This window comes from Drosophila willistoni (genome assembly GCF_018902025.1).
Source record: "Drosophila willistoni isolate 14030-0811.24 chromosome 2L unlocalized genomic scaffold, UCI_dwil_1.1 Seg168, whole genome shotgun sequence".
NCBI classification, from domain to species: Eukaryota; Metazoa; Arthropoda; class Insecta; order Diptera; family Drosophilidae; genus Drosophila; species Drosophila willistoni.
Genome location: NW_025814047.1, coordinates 6,342,971 through 6,358,422, shown reverse-complemented (window position 1 = coordinate 6,358,422; position 15,452 = coordinate 6,342,971). Strand labels below are relative to the sequence as shown.

The 15,452-nt window shown below is 35.1% G+C and overlaps 1 protein-coding gene across 2 annotated transcripts in view; it reads left to right on the top strand.

Annotated features, from left to right (window-relative positions):
* Window positions 1-15,452, top strand: part of LOC6640853 (matrix metalloproteinase-2) — a 101,719-nt gene that overhangs the window by 40,341 nt on the left and 45,926 nt on the right. The window contains exon 1 of one of the 2 annotated variants that reach the window (XM_023174994.2): window positions 1,302-2,108. The exons of the other annotated variant lie outside the window; for it this stretch is intronic. Within the exon in view, the coding sequence (XP_023030762.1) occupies window positions 1,975-2,108 (134 nt within the window). The 5' untranslated portion in view covers window positions 1,302-1,974. Of the gene's footprint in view, window positions 1-1,301; window positions 2,109-15,452 lie in introns of those variants that run through there. 2 annotated transcript variants of the gene reach the window in all.

Here is a 15,452-nt window from a genome sequence, read left to right as displayed (position 1 = left end):
AATACATAGATCTGTATCTACTTACGATTTACTGTAAATTTATAATCAAAAAAAGCTAAAAACAGACATAGAAATTGTAATTGTTGTATTCAAAAGAGGATTAATTGTTTAAATTATATTGATATTTATTTCGATGTCAAATTACTTTTGAGTAATTTATTTGTCTTACAGAAAAATAAATATGTATTTGAGTATGTTCAAATTTTTGAAGAACTTCAGTATGACTGCAATCAGTCAACGGTTGTGTTCCGATTTCCTTAGATCTATAAAATTTTACCTTTTTGCATACTTTTTCCCTGTTTTTTGCATAACTTTTTTCTTTTCGGTTTTTATTGACCCATACATCTAGTATGTCAGAATTCTTACCTTAAATTTAAAAATTAGAAAATATAAAGGGCTTAATTGGATAAAAAGTGTTAATTGCAGGCTTTAAATCGCAGTCTGTTGTCTCCAATCCATGCATTTTTCATGTTAATAAGTGAAATTGTCAACAAAAATTTTCAAATTTATATCAATGTATACCCCGATCACTCAAATTAACAGAACATATATTCCCTAAATTATGTCCACAGGGTATATGCAAAAAAAATTACTAGCCCTAGCCGTAACTTTATACCCATTTGACAAGGACCAGGAGAGATAGTTGTTCTCAGTTGATTAATTGTCATAGAGGTTTTAGTGTCACATTTTCTCAGTTGATTAATGTTCGGTTTAGGCTCAAAGCAACAGCAAATAACAACAACAAAACGAATAACACGAAAAGAAAAAAAATAAAAACAGAAATTTGTTAATTGTTAATTGTACTTAAGCGCTTTTAATTTTCCTACATACATATGCAAGTGCCAAAAGGAATGTAAACGAATCGTTTGGTGGAAACGCGAGAGGGAGAAGCTCCCGAGGTTAAATGCCAAGCGATAAAGGAAACAAAAAAAAACTCTGTTCAAAAACGAAGTTCAACACGAAGTTGAGCCGAAGACTAATTAAAGGATGCGCCGGCGCAAATCACAAGCAAGAGAGACCACAAAAAGCCGAACTCTTATACACCACGAAACAAACGACAACGAAAAGCTTTGGGATCGGCAAAAGCTTTCATTGGGTTTTCATTGAAATAGCGGAACACAGCTGGCAAAGAACTCAGTTGCTGCCTAGAGGTCGGTGTGAGTGGTACTTCCAATAGAAAACAACAAAAAGTCAAGAAAAGTAAAGCAAAGTAAAACAAAAATATAGTAACATTTTTTAAATTAAACTACAAACTTAAAAGAAAAAAAAAAACAGAAACAAACTCAAAAACATGACGAAAAAAATTGTGTAAAAAAAAAGAAGAATAATTGTATATAAATGAAGGGAAAGTACAAAAAGGAGCAACAGCAGGAAGAAGGAGGAATAAAATATATTCGAACCGATGAAAATGTTGACTGACTCGTTTTAAAATGTTGATCGCATAAGCTGTTTGAAGAGAGAGAAAGAGATATAGACCAAGAGAGACGGAATCAAAATGCATTCAACATCAACACGTAATCCTGGCCACTTGAGAAGCATCATGCAGCAGAAACAGGAGCAGCACAAGGAGCAGGAGCAACGAATGGGAATGAGAATGAGACTTCTTCATCATAATAATGCCCCCGATTAAAGAACAAAAAAGCCAAGCTCAAGTGCTCCAAGTCATTTGTGTGTTCATTGTGCAAAAGTTGGAGAACATTGAAGGATGAAGAATGAAGACTGACGATGTCGACGACGACAACGATGACTATGACGATGATGAACCATGAGCCCCAGCTATGAGCATTATTATGGCGATGAGTGAACTAAGAGAGTGAGAGAGAACGGAAATGCCTTCAAGAGGCATTGGGGCTTAGTGTTGTTGGTGTTGGTGTGGTGCATCATCAAACACACACTGAACCCCTCAAACCTTCACACAGACAGTTGTACACATAATGTCTGCTAATATTTGAAGAGCCAGCCGCATTAATTGACATGAAAGAGTCACGCAAGAAGCATAGCATAGCACAAAAGAAGAACTGGAACTGGAACAGGAACAGGAGCCGACAGGCTGGCAGGAGCAGCCTACCAGGCGTCACACACATACACTCGCAACACTTGAGAGTTGGGTAAGTGGCGTCGGCGGCGGCATTGCCTAGGCTTAAGATTTGTCTTCTACTTACACCTAATACCTCCTTCTGTTTTATATGTATGTATATGAATGTATTAACTAATTCTTCTATTGTATATTGTATTCTATTCTAATGCCAAAGTGATTTATTTGCACATAAATGTTAGAAACTTTCCATATACATATATTATTTTGGCTGGCGAAATTAGTCTGTTTCGGGTAATTTACTATAGCCTAACCCACAGGCGAAATCTGAGTCCGAGAGTTGATGCAACCAAAAACCTGTTCATAAATTACATAATTTCTACCTATCTCACTTTCTTCCTTTTGTCCGATAGCTCTGTGTGTGTTTGTGTGCGTGTGTGTCTATATATATTATACATATATCTGATTGCTAGTGCTGTTGGGCAATCAATGTGAAATTATTTGCCACAAATTGTTGTTGTCAATTTGCCAATTAGCCAGAGAAATCCACAAAATTCTACAAATATGCAAATTTTATTTCAATGTGTTTTTTCTTTTCTCTCTCTCTCTCTGTCTATCATTCTGTTTTCTGTTTCATTTTGCAATCAAGCATCAATTGTGTGATGAAACATATTGTGCCACTTGCCACAGAGTTTGTTGAACTTGGCGTTTTTGTTTCGTGTATTCAAACATTTTTCCCATTTTACCCGTATTTTATTGCCGTCGCCCTGTAATTACATTTGAAACTATCAATTAATTATTCTATAAAGAGACAAACTTTAATTAAATCACTGTAACTGATATATACAGGCAAGAGCAAAGAGTGTGAATTGCTATATAGAATGATTTTCGTTTGAATAGAAAAAGATAGGGAGAGAAAAAAAAACTATCAAAGGAAAAGCATGCAATGAATATGCTTATCTATAAGTACTTACTTTCTATTAGCCTAATATAGGATAAATTGCAGATAAAGATAGATTGAGAATGAAGCAGACTTGCATAGAACTTGCATAGAAATTTCAATGAATTTTTATTTCAAAAATAATTAGAAAACAAAAAACGAAGTCATTCTAACACTTTAATCAGCAGAAGAACCTTTTAAGTATTAGCTAGATTTTTTGTTATTTAACAATAACCATTTTTAAAATATAATTTAAAGGAACAAGACTAAAATTTTTCTACGAAAATCTAAGAGAGCAAACAAATCTATAAATAAACGATTTCTAAACTATAAAAGTAAAAATTAGTTGAAAAGTTTCATTTAATTTGGTGAAATGTTTTGTCAATATTTTTAAATAATATTCAAATGGACACACTCCTTATTTAAAAATTGACTAAACCCTTCCGAAAATTTCTAAAATGTTGTCAAACTCAGATTTTTACTTTACTTTAACTAACAAAAATATGATTCAAAAATATGATTAACTTAAACACTCAAGAAACAATCAGGTATTAGTAAAACTGAACTTAGAATCTATTCTTTAGTCATAACATTAAATATTACTTGCAATAGTTTTCATTTTTCAACAAATACTTCCTTTCATAAAACAAAAAGCCTTACGAAAGCGAAACATTTTGAAAATTGTACTTGTAATGAACAAGTAAAGTCTAAATATTGCCAACTAGACTACCCATAATGACTTGCATATTGCATTTGCAACTACAATTGGCTTTTGCAATTTCAAGCTTTAAGCCCCATATTAATATATTAATTATTCAAGAGAAACAATCAATAAAATTGCATAAGTTGATCTCTTTAAAGGGATTGATTCTCTACTGCAATTCCATAATGACTTTTGGTCTGTGTAATCCTCTGTTAATATTTGCCTCACTCAATCATTTTGTGTTGCCAAATTCAATTAAACCAAAAAACCTGGCTTACAGATTCTTCTTTAGTGTCCCATATTCATTTATCGGGTTTGCTTCTTTTTTTTTTTTTTTTTTGTCTCCTATTTTGGCAATATTCTTAAATAATATTTAAATGGAATTACTTTTAATTAAGTCCACTGCTAGGGGTCCAAAAAAAAGGACAAGCACAAAAAAAAGTATATGAAAAAACGAACCACAAAAAAGGGAAACTTTTGCAACCAAAAATGTTAACAGACTCAAATTACCAGAACAAAGAGAGAGAAAACGACCAGAAAAAAATTCCCACTGACCAATCACAATATTGTTTTGGGCTAGAGTTATACCCTCTATATAGAATTTTGCCAAATCGTTCAGTTCAATAAGTCGTTATGGAATTGAGCACTGATTTTAAAACCTCAAATCTTTATAGTTTAAATTTTTTCAAATTCTACCAGTTTCTTCAATGCTGAAAGATTTCCCCATGATAAAATATACAATATAGTTATTATTAACTATTTTAGAACAGAAGGTCAAAAAATATTCTAAAAGGACAAATTTTTCTTATCACCTTAACTTAGATAGAAAATATGCACAAGTCATAAAGTAAAATTTTTTAGACCGATTTTTTAATAAGAAGATTAATTGGGCCAAAGGTCTCGTTTTGAAATAACTAGTTTGACCAGCTCATCCACAACTTTTCATCTTTCAAAATTTTTTGTGGACAACTGATTAGGACCACACAAAATTAGACAAAAATTTAATAAACCATATCTTGTAAATGAATGTTTCCACTTATAAAAAACCTTTCTTCAATTTGTAAATTCTGAAATTTTAAAAAGTAGTGACAAATAATTTACTTCAGAGAAGCTTAGGTTTTTAGTACATTCGAAATAAATGAATAAATATCAACATTAAGCTAAAAGAACATTAATAACTTTTTACTTTCTGTGTATCTGCTGTTCAACAAATCGTATACACTCTTCTAGCTAATGATTACAGGGTAGGAGAGAAACCAAAGCGTAGGGCAAGGAAAGGAAGTGATTAAAAATTTCTACCTAAACAGAGCCAAGAACCAAGGCAAAAAAAAGAACCCAGTTCTTCTCCCTTTAGCTACTCTTTCTTCTACAGAATTTTTCCCTCAGTTTTTTTTTTTTTTTTGTAATAAGTAAGTATTAATTAATACAGAAATGAAGAACTCAAAAACTAAGTAGGGCTTCTGTTGCGGCAGTTGGTTCCATTTTATACAGGATTTTTGTTGTTGTTTTTGCTTGGAAATTTGAGCTTCTGTCCAAGTGAGCAAAGTGAGGCCAAGTCAAGCAGAAGGAACTTAATGAAAACGAAATTGACACCTTCAACTACCTGACTGACTGTTGGGACATAGAATCAACCAGAAAAGGACGTTGACTAAGACTTGTTAAAATCCTACCCCCAAAGAAACTGACCGCAGAGTATAAAGTATACGCACGTCTGAAGTTACGTGGCTGTCGATGATGTCGATGATGATGATGACGTCGATGATTGGGAAAGGAATGGAGATGGGTTGTTTTGGGAGAATGGTAATGGAGGGGGGACGACAGGAAAAAAGGACACTGGCATTGGCACTTCCTGGTTGACATTCTCATAGCTTGCCAACTGAAATGCTCATAAATCTTTCAACTGCATATGTGTGTGTGTGTGCGTTTTATGTTTTATCTTTGCTTTTACGCTTCCAAAGAGCTTCCAAAAAAAAAAACACAGAAAAAAGAAAAAAAAAACGAAAAAGGAGGAAAAATCCAAAAACCCAGAAAATGTCTCCAGTTATTTCAGTTTTGTTGTTTAGCTCATAAATCTGCTTATCTGTGCGGAGTTGTCGCAGTGCCGCCTCTCTAAAAGCCTCCGAAAACTTGTGTTCAACTTTAGGCTTTTGGTTTGCTTCTTTTTCTTTTTATTTCTCTTTTTTTTCGAAAAATCCTTAAAGGATTCTGCATCAAACTTGACCCTCTATTGCAGTCATGCATAAATTTGTTAGATTTTTGCCCATTGACAAAACAAGAAAATTAATTAAGCCCTTGCACGAGAGAAAAATAAAAAGATAAAAACGTAATGAAATGAAATGCGGCCTAAATGGCTGGAAGGGAGGGGTTGGCAGCCGGGAGCAACAGCAAAAGCAGGAGAGGTGGAACAAGGCGGAGGACTAAAACAATGAAAGGGCCCATAAATTGGTTAAGGGAAACCGAGGGGGGGATTAGGCGGGTAAGAGGTAAAGGGAAGGAAATTGAAATATGTTTGCCTATAAATGGGTTAGATGGAAATGTTAGTCATTCCCTCTCTCTCTCTCTCCCGCACACCCTTTTTGCTCTGTTTTTGTGCACTGAAGTGTAAATCGGGGAAAAAAAATACAAAGTAAAATAAGGCGCTAATGAAAAGCTTACACAAAAGGCAAATGCTAAGATTATTGTTAAAAGTTAAAGATGATCCCATTGTAATCGAATACTTAAAAGCGAGATGAATAATGGCACCGAGACAAGCGACGGCGGGTGGAAAACAGTTGTGAAAACCTTTTGGAATAAACTCAATTTTCAAATGAATTCGAGATAAATTTGTTACGAATTTGTTGTGAAAACTTTTTGAAAGCTTTCATTTTTGGGTGCAGATTTGAGTCTGAGACCGAGTCTGAGTCCGAGACTGAGCTTGGGATGATCTTAATTAAGGAAGTTTTTAACAGCAATAACTATTGGTATGAGATATTTGATTTTATATCTATATATTCAAAGAATTTATCAATAAATTTAACAAGTCTTAATTTTGAAACATAATATAATTTTTATAAAACGATAATGTAAAGTTTTAATATTTTTAAAATTTTAATTGGAAAGAGAATTTTTTCTCAAGGAGTGAAAATAAACAATAATCTTTGATTAATTAAAAAAGTAAAAGTATTTTGAAAGTTGTAACTGCATGAGCTTTTAAGATGATATTCAATTGCATGTTCATCTAAAGCTAATATAATATATAATAATAAATTAAAGCTAAGAAATTCAAGTCTAAGTCATCACATATTAAAATTTCAGGGTTAATACTGTTTAGAATGACATTTCGCTAATAGGATTTTTCTATATATACTTGCACATCCTATAAGACATTTATGGCATAATATTATTGCCTGAACAATCGCTATTTTAAGCCCTCAATTGTAGTTTTTCCTTTAGTTTTTTTGCTGTTGCTGAGGGCTCCATTTCATTTGAATTTTAATGTGCGTAGAGAATTTGAAATTCCTGCATGGCCCGCATGACAAAATGTTCTGTTTCAGTTCATTTTTTTTTATACTTTTCTGCATTTTCCTTTTTAATATTTATTTCAAATGGCTGTAAGGACACCAATGGGGCTGGCTGGCTGGCTGGTTGGCATAATGTCCTGTGGTGTTTGTAGTTTGAGGGTAGTCTGCATACGTCATCGAACTGTTGACCGAGTTGGCGTTTGGCCAACATGTTGCCTGTTGCCTGTCAGCAAAAATTGCAGATAGTGCAGGACACAGCAACAGCAGCAGCAGCAAAAGCAGCAGCTGTCCCGGCAGGACAGAGCCCGGCTAGAACTCAGTTTTATGCATTGCCTTGGCATTAAAGCAAAAAACACACAGAGAGAGAGAGAGGGAGATAGGGAAACGGGGAAGGGAAATGAGGAGAGAGACAGACCCAGAGTGATGATAGGAAAATGCAGATGCAGTTTTCTGCTGAGCTTGCCCATGGAAGATGAGAAGAGGTCGTGTGGGAAACTAAAGTCATAAAGTCTGACCGCACTGGGACACACCAAACAGTGATGGAGAGCATGGAGGATGGACTCGGGCCTATTACGATACCTTTTTGCGCTTCTTGGCATCCATCAAACGCCGCCGACGCCAACGCCGACAACCATATTGAATCAACGCAAAATAATTGCTTTTTAAATGGGTTTTTATGCCCAGACATGACAAGATGGCATCCTTTAACTTCCTTTTTGCTCAGTCTCTCAGTGTCTCAGCTTTCCAGCACCCTTGGAGGGAGGGGACAAACTTTTTTCTTGGTTTTTGGCCAGACAACTTAAACGGTGTTATATCTGGGCATTTCTGATCTTCTTCTCTCTTTGCCAGTTTTTCTTCGTTTTTCTTATTTTTTTTCTTTTTTTTTGGCTTCTGTCTTTTATTATTATTATTTGTAAGCTTTAATTTTCAGATTTATGCTCGCTGCAGCCGCAAGGACATTTTTAATGAGATTTCTTCTAGCCAACGGGTACAGAGGAGGGAAATGGATGGAGGGCGTGATGAGACGAGTGGGCGAGGCGATGACAGACACAGAGATTATGAGAGATATGCCAAAAAGTCACTGTGGTTAAACAGTTGGTAAAGAGGCGACTGGTGGGGTGTCAGTTTCAGTGAGGGAAGGGGCTGCGGCGAAAATGAAAGCCAACTTAAGTTTTTGCCAACTGAAGCTGTTAGTGTTTGTTGGTATACATACATATTTTACATCGTTTCTCTACTCTTCACTCGACTTGGTCATAAAGTTTTTTTTTATGTTTATTTTTATTTTTTGGTATTTTATTTTTGTTGTTTTCAGTAAATTTGCGTTCAGAAAAGTGGTGAGAATTTTTGATTTGCTTTCTACTTTTTTTTTTGCTTCCTTCTCTCACTCTCTTTCTCCATATTTTTCGTTCTCTGTTTCCTTCCCGGGAGAATGAAAACATAATGAACTCATTTATCAAGGAAATTTGCAACAGTTTGAGAAGTTTACTTAAGGAAGGCGGTGGGGCATAATTCGAACGGATATGCAAGACAACTGAAGTTATTTAAGTTTGTGTTTTCTTCTTTTTTTGGTATTTTCTTTGGAAGTTTTACTGCCACACTATTTCAAAGGTAATTTAGTATACATTTTTGTGACAGAGTGATAGAGAAATAGAGTAAGTTAATCTAGAAAGTAAATATATGAATTTATTTCTAAAAATATTCAGCATGAGATGACATAGAAAGTCGTTTCGATCTTAATATAAAGTAAACTTGCCAGACAGACACAGAGTTTTTCTAAGGTTTTAAAAATATGCAGCCACACTAATTCTAAGCTCTTAAATTTTAATGAGTTACTAAAGGCCGAAGGTGTTGCTTAATATAAAATCAATTTTTTCATGAATAAAACTTATTGAGGATTGAATTTCTTGCAGACCATTTCCCGCTTTTCAATATCAAAGAAATTTGTAACTTATTCTTATAGGCCAAACAGAAAGTAGATGATTCATGATTGATTCCACTTTAATTGCTTCACCTTTTTGTGTCTTTAAACTTTTACAAGCCACACTATTTCCAATAGTTTTAAACGCTTACAAGACCCCAAAAACCACAAATCAAATCGCTCGATATATAGCACAAACGCGGCAGCAAATTGAACGAAAATATTCGATGATGGGGCCCGGCAACAAACAACAATCAAATAAAATACAATTTTCATTAGAGACTAAAGTCCACAAATTGGAACAGGGGGAGGCGCCCTGCGGTGACAATGATGAGCTCAGAGTGGGTAGGAGAGAGACTCTCCTCATTGAGAGCAGCGTTGTTTATGTATAGACTTAATTGAGTTCAAATGAAAGTGTCAATTCATGTGATACAACTTCAAATGCAAATGCAGGCATATTTTCCTAACTGACAATGATGTTGTTGATGATGACGACGATGATAATGGTGATGGCATGTGATTTAGCCTCCAAACCGGCAATCATTATCATTCATGGCACACGCACACAGCCATAGAGATAGGTGAAATGCTTAGCTTAAGAGGGGAAAAGCAAAATGGATGGTGGGGTAGGCTTTTGATTAGCAAAAGGTTATATCATTGCAAAATAATTGCTGTCATCAGGCGAAGCAGAAAAATGCAGCGTTTTAGCATTTCCGCAACTCTTGGCAACGGAAACGGAAGTGTAACTGCCGCAGCACACACACATATATACACACACACACACACACACACACAAGCACATGAAGAAAAAGGAGTTTACGTTGAGTTGAGTCAGCTCTAAATGTTTGTCGTCCTGTCGACTGAGTGCTACCGCGTTTTCCTCGCACTCACTGCCTATCTAACTGTCTATCTCTGCCACTCTCTATCTCTGTCTCTGTACCTGTCTCTGTCTCTGTCTGTGGTTGTCTTTGAGTTGAGGCGCATTTATAATTAACATAATGATGGCATTTTGCTAAACACCGTTTTCCGCATGTAGCGTACACACACACACACACACATACACTGATACACACTCATTCTCATATACGCACTCAAAGGATATACAGGACACTCTCAACAATGGCTGCATAGTTGACATGAAATGCCAACTTAATGTCAGAAAGTTAACATGCCACTTGAAATTAACAAGCCGCGCCACACACTTACACTGCTCCCTCCCCCAACCCTCTTGCCCTTTCCACCCTATTCATACCACCTTAGTCTACCCTTTTTTGCCATTGTTATGTGTCTGTGTGTGTGTGTATGTCCTGCTGAAGTGCTCAGGTGAGCTTTTTGCATTAAAAATGTAGAATTTCATCTTTTAGTCAGCAATTGTAACATTCTCGTTTTTTTTTTTTGTTGTATTCAAGTGTTTTTTGGGGCCTCAAGAACTCAAGTGTGACTAGGGCCTTTGTCGCGCTATTTAAAAACCGCACACCCCAAAAACCTCCCATCAGGCCAAACCTTTGGGTAACCTCCTTTTTCCATATACATATATGTATATGTATATTTGTATATATAGGGAAAGCTTGCTTATGGTGTTGGAGGACGACCTCAATTATTAATTTATGCTTACATTTTACATAGCTAATGAAAGTTGGTTCCCTTTTTTTAGCTTTTGGGAATTTTTTTTTGGTAAAAAAGTTGACTTTGCACTTCCAGTCTCTTGTAATTCTGTCAAATGTGTTCAAACAAAAGATAAATTTAAAGAATTTTTTAAATTTATTTAAACCAATATTCAAAAATGTTTGTTCATTCATCACCTAAACAAGGTGGACATATCACAAAAGTGTTGCAAAGCACCAATTGTTATCATCATGTTACTTCAAACAATGTTAAGCAACCCTATATCAGAAGAGATTAACTTTTTAATTCTTAAAATGAATCAAAGTTAAAACTCGTAAATAAAGAACTTCTATAATTAATAGCTTTTTAAAAGATTTTCTTTAATTTCCTTTTGTTTCATAGAAAAAAATTGTGTTGAAAAGCACTGACATTTAGTTTCAATGTGCATTTGCCAATAAAATTTATCGACCTTTTTTGTGTGTACATAAATCATGGAAAGAGAACTGTAAACCATTTTTCCATTAACACTAATTTCCTTTCGTTTGGAGTTTATTTTTTATTTATCACAATTTCCCATATATTTTTATTATATGCATTATTATTATTTTTTTTTTCTTATGTTATGATTTATTATTTGAGCAAACTTTGTGAAAAGCTTGATTAAAATTGACATTATTTATATACCTACATGTATATTTTATTTGTGCATAGTATAAAGATGAAAATTGATGTAATCGATTAATTATCATCGTTTTTTCATTAACTTTTTTTTGCGATTTTAAAAAACCGGTTTTTTTACTTGGCGTTTTTCCTGTGCCTTTTGTTTGATTGCCTGGCTCCTGCCTCTCTCTCAGTGCGGATGAATATGAATTCTGTGTGAAAGACAAAAACATTTTCGCTATCAATAACTGACCATTCGTCAGTTGGCCATCATTCTAGGACGTATGTAGAAGGAGGTAATCATTCCTTTTTGCACGATTCTATGCATCGTGGTAGTAGTACCTGGCCTGGTCGTATATTGGTTTGGGGTAATTTTTCATTTTTGCAATCCCCGACACCTTTTTCAATTTCAGCAATACAAATGTTTGAATTTGTGCCGCTTGACTGACTGCCGGTTACATCTCTCTTTCTCCCACTCTCTCTCAATCTCTTTTTCTCTGGCTGTCTCTGTCGATCCACCCGCCCAAAATGCAATAAAATTTCAATATGCAGCTTGGCAAGTCATTTTAACCAAGCCATGCTAGGTAAATCGTTTGTTCGTTACGTTTTTTCTTGTTTTTTTTCCTGGTAGTCGATATGTGACAGCTAAATGAAAACATGGCCAATTTTGACAGGCAGCACAGAAGCCTCTTGAGAGCAGCAGTGTGGGAATAGGAGGGGAGGAAGGTATTGGTCTATGGGGTTTGGTTCGGTACTCGGTGGTAGGGCTTAGCAATCAATATGGTGTGACTGAGCGAGCCACTTGTTTGGCTTTCTTCAGTCCGTCTATCCTTCCACAAATCCCCCTACTTCGCTTCTTGTTCATCCTGGTGCTCCTCCTGAGGACTTGAGGCTAAAGTAGCTGTGCTTCAACAACTAGCAACCCCTCTGACTATGTGTATTTTTAGACTTGTCTGCCTTTTTGGCACTTAGCCCTTGCCGTAGGGAAAGCAATATTGCAGTTTTTGGCTCAAGTTGCTTCTACTTTGCTCTCACTCTCTCTGTGTCTTCCTTTGGCTTTTTCTTTAGCTTTTTCTTCTTCGTCATGCCACTACTTCGGTCTTTCTTCTTGTTATTTATAACTTTTTCTTTTTGCGCGTTCAGAAATATCAATTGAACACGTTTCTACACACACACACATACACACAAACGCATATACAGTGAGCGACAAGGACAACAAGAACTTGGAAAATATGAGTGCACTTCAGTAAGTTGTACAGCGAAAAAAAAACCTCCTCACTCTTACTCACACATAAAAAGGGAAGTAAAAAGAGACAGCGTTGACAGTGTGTGTGACAAAAAACGACGCATGTTTAGATGGTTTATCGACTTTGAGTTACCCTTTAGTATAAATTTATATTATGATCTAACTTCTGAATGGGATACAAGTCCCTTATACCAAGATAAGGGTACCTTCTTTTTTTTGAATTTTTCAAGACTTTCTCAGGTCTAACTGATCTATGATAATCTTTCGATTACTTTTAGAACTTTTTGTCAAAGTTCTTTGGAGAGTCAAACATTATGTTAATGAGTTATCCCAATTCCAAACTTATTTATACTTTACTTTCTTAAAGTCGAACTTTTTCGATTGTCTGTGAAGTTTACTGAAAATCTAATAAGGCAAATCAGTTTTTAACACTTTTTGTATCAGGTATCAGCTTTTGAGGTTTCTTTGAATCAAAATTTTTGAATTTGTCTAATGAAAATTGAAACTTTCAGTACCTTTAATCGTTATTTGAGATTTTATCCCCTCCAAACCGGGTCTAAAAACGTTCCTTTAACCAACTTTTATCTTTGATGACTATGGCGAATCCTTTTTTGCCCATTATGTTGTCTACAGGGTAAGAGGCGAAAAAGGAAGTGACAAAGTATCTGTTCTGCTGTCGTCGTCATCTCTCTCTCACAGCTCTCACTGCTTTTGTTACAGTTTGCTTAATTGCAACGTTTTGTAACATAATTGCTGCTGGGCGGATATGCCAGATACCAGATACATATACATACATCTGTACATATATGAAGTACATATGTATGAGACGCTATTTTTTGCCCGGCCAGCTAGCTGCATCTTTTGTTTTTCACACACACACACACAGGAATATATACTAATTCATATTATGTACATATATACCTTTCTGTCTATGTAGTAGTGAACCGATGGTAGATTGCGCACATTTTTGAGAAAGTAAGAGCAGGGTACGTTTTTTGTTAACAATAGGCCTATTGATTGGGAAAGTTTCCCACCCACTCACTCACTTAGTCATTCACTCACCCACTCACTTACTCATTGGACCTGCCAAAGATTCATTAAAAATGCCAACGCCTGAAAGTAGGCAACGCTTACAAATCATAATTAGCTTGTCGAAGAAAGGCAACATAATTAACGCGCCATATCGGCCAAGGCAGGCAAAAAAACATTATTATGTGTATGATTATTTGTAGTCACGGATGGAGGAAGGCATAAACTTAGAGAAAGGGAGAAAGAGAGAGAGAGCGACAGTGTGGTGTGGGAGCAGGAGACATAAAAACTCACTTAGTATGCCAGTGAGCAGAGCCAGAGATGCCAATAAAAATTTCTGATACACACTTGAGTTTTCCCATTTATATATATATACATATATATACCATTTTTTTGGCATATGCAAATGACTTTGACGCCTAGAATGGTGCGGGGGTAAAAAACTGAAGGCGAAAAAAAAATGAAGGTAATGGTGTCAAATTCAAATCGCGTCTCATATGTTTTACTTTTGTGCGCTAATTTTATGATCATTTTGGCACAGCAAGCAAACGGCGCCATACAACCCCACACCACCCCCACCCTTAGAGCAGCGGCTCCCCCTCCCACTTGTATACCATTTAGCCCTGTCACGTGTAATTTGGAGCGACCTTTTTGTGCCACACAACCCCCCCCAACCCACAACATCCTCATCCTCATCACAGTGCTAACGAGCAATTTGGGGCAAGCAGTTAATTTTTCTTCAGCTTCTTCTTTTTTGTCATGTTGGCTGTTTTTCGGTTTTTTTCTCTTCTTCTTTCTCATTCTTGGTGAATATTAAATTAAATGTGTTTAAAAATGCGTTGGGATTCGTTTTTTCGTTTATATTTGGGCTTAGAATTTGAAATTTAAAACAGAGAATCAAAGTAAATGAACTGGAATCTGTCTAAATTTGGATAAATTTTATTCCATTTTATTGCTAACAAAAAAATGTAGAAAATATTATTTTAAGGTAATCTAAAAAAAACAATTCAATTTTTAGAATTCAATTTAAATTTTTTCTATCAACTTTTTGAACTGTAAAGACATAACTTAAAGACAAATATTTGTTTAGTTTAATCAAGTCTTTGGACTTAATTTTCTCTTTGGACTCTTCTGATAGGCCTTCTTAGTTAACTAGTAATCAAAATACGTATTTCATATAATTAAATTAAAACTACGCTTTCAAGAGTTTATTTATCAGGTAACATACACACTAAATCCGTTAAAACGATATTATCTACTTGCTTTCTTTATTTTTTCGTTAATCAAGAGCTTACACATTTCAATATTTTTGAAGACCAAACAAAAACTGTGATGACTGAAACAATATTTAGCTTGAAAATACTAACACATATCTATGTATGTAGATATAGCTTGCATATTCATATATAGATATACAAAAATGTTATTTCAGGCAATATCCATATGAAAACCAGTAAAAAAGAAAATCATATATTTTCATAACCATTTTTGTGTTGTTTCTCTTTTTTTTTTTGGTTATTTTCTTTTTTTATTCTCTCTGCATAGAGATTGCCTCTCGCCTGGCTGTAGTCAGTCTGTGTCCATCTGTCTGTGTGTGTGTGTCTGTTTTGTGCGTGTTTGCGAAATTTATCTTTCAGTTTTGACGCGGATGCATTTATGCAAACATATGCCGCGTGAACAACGCAACGCCAACAAGGACGACAACGACACCGTCCGACCAACTATGAGGGTAGGAAGAGAAAAAAAAAACCATGAAAAATATAAGGCCATATCAAAAAAAGAGAAAAAGTGTGCACATAAATGCATATTTGATAAT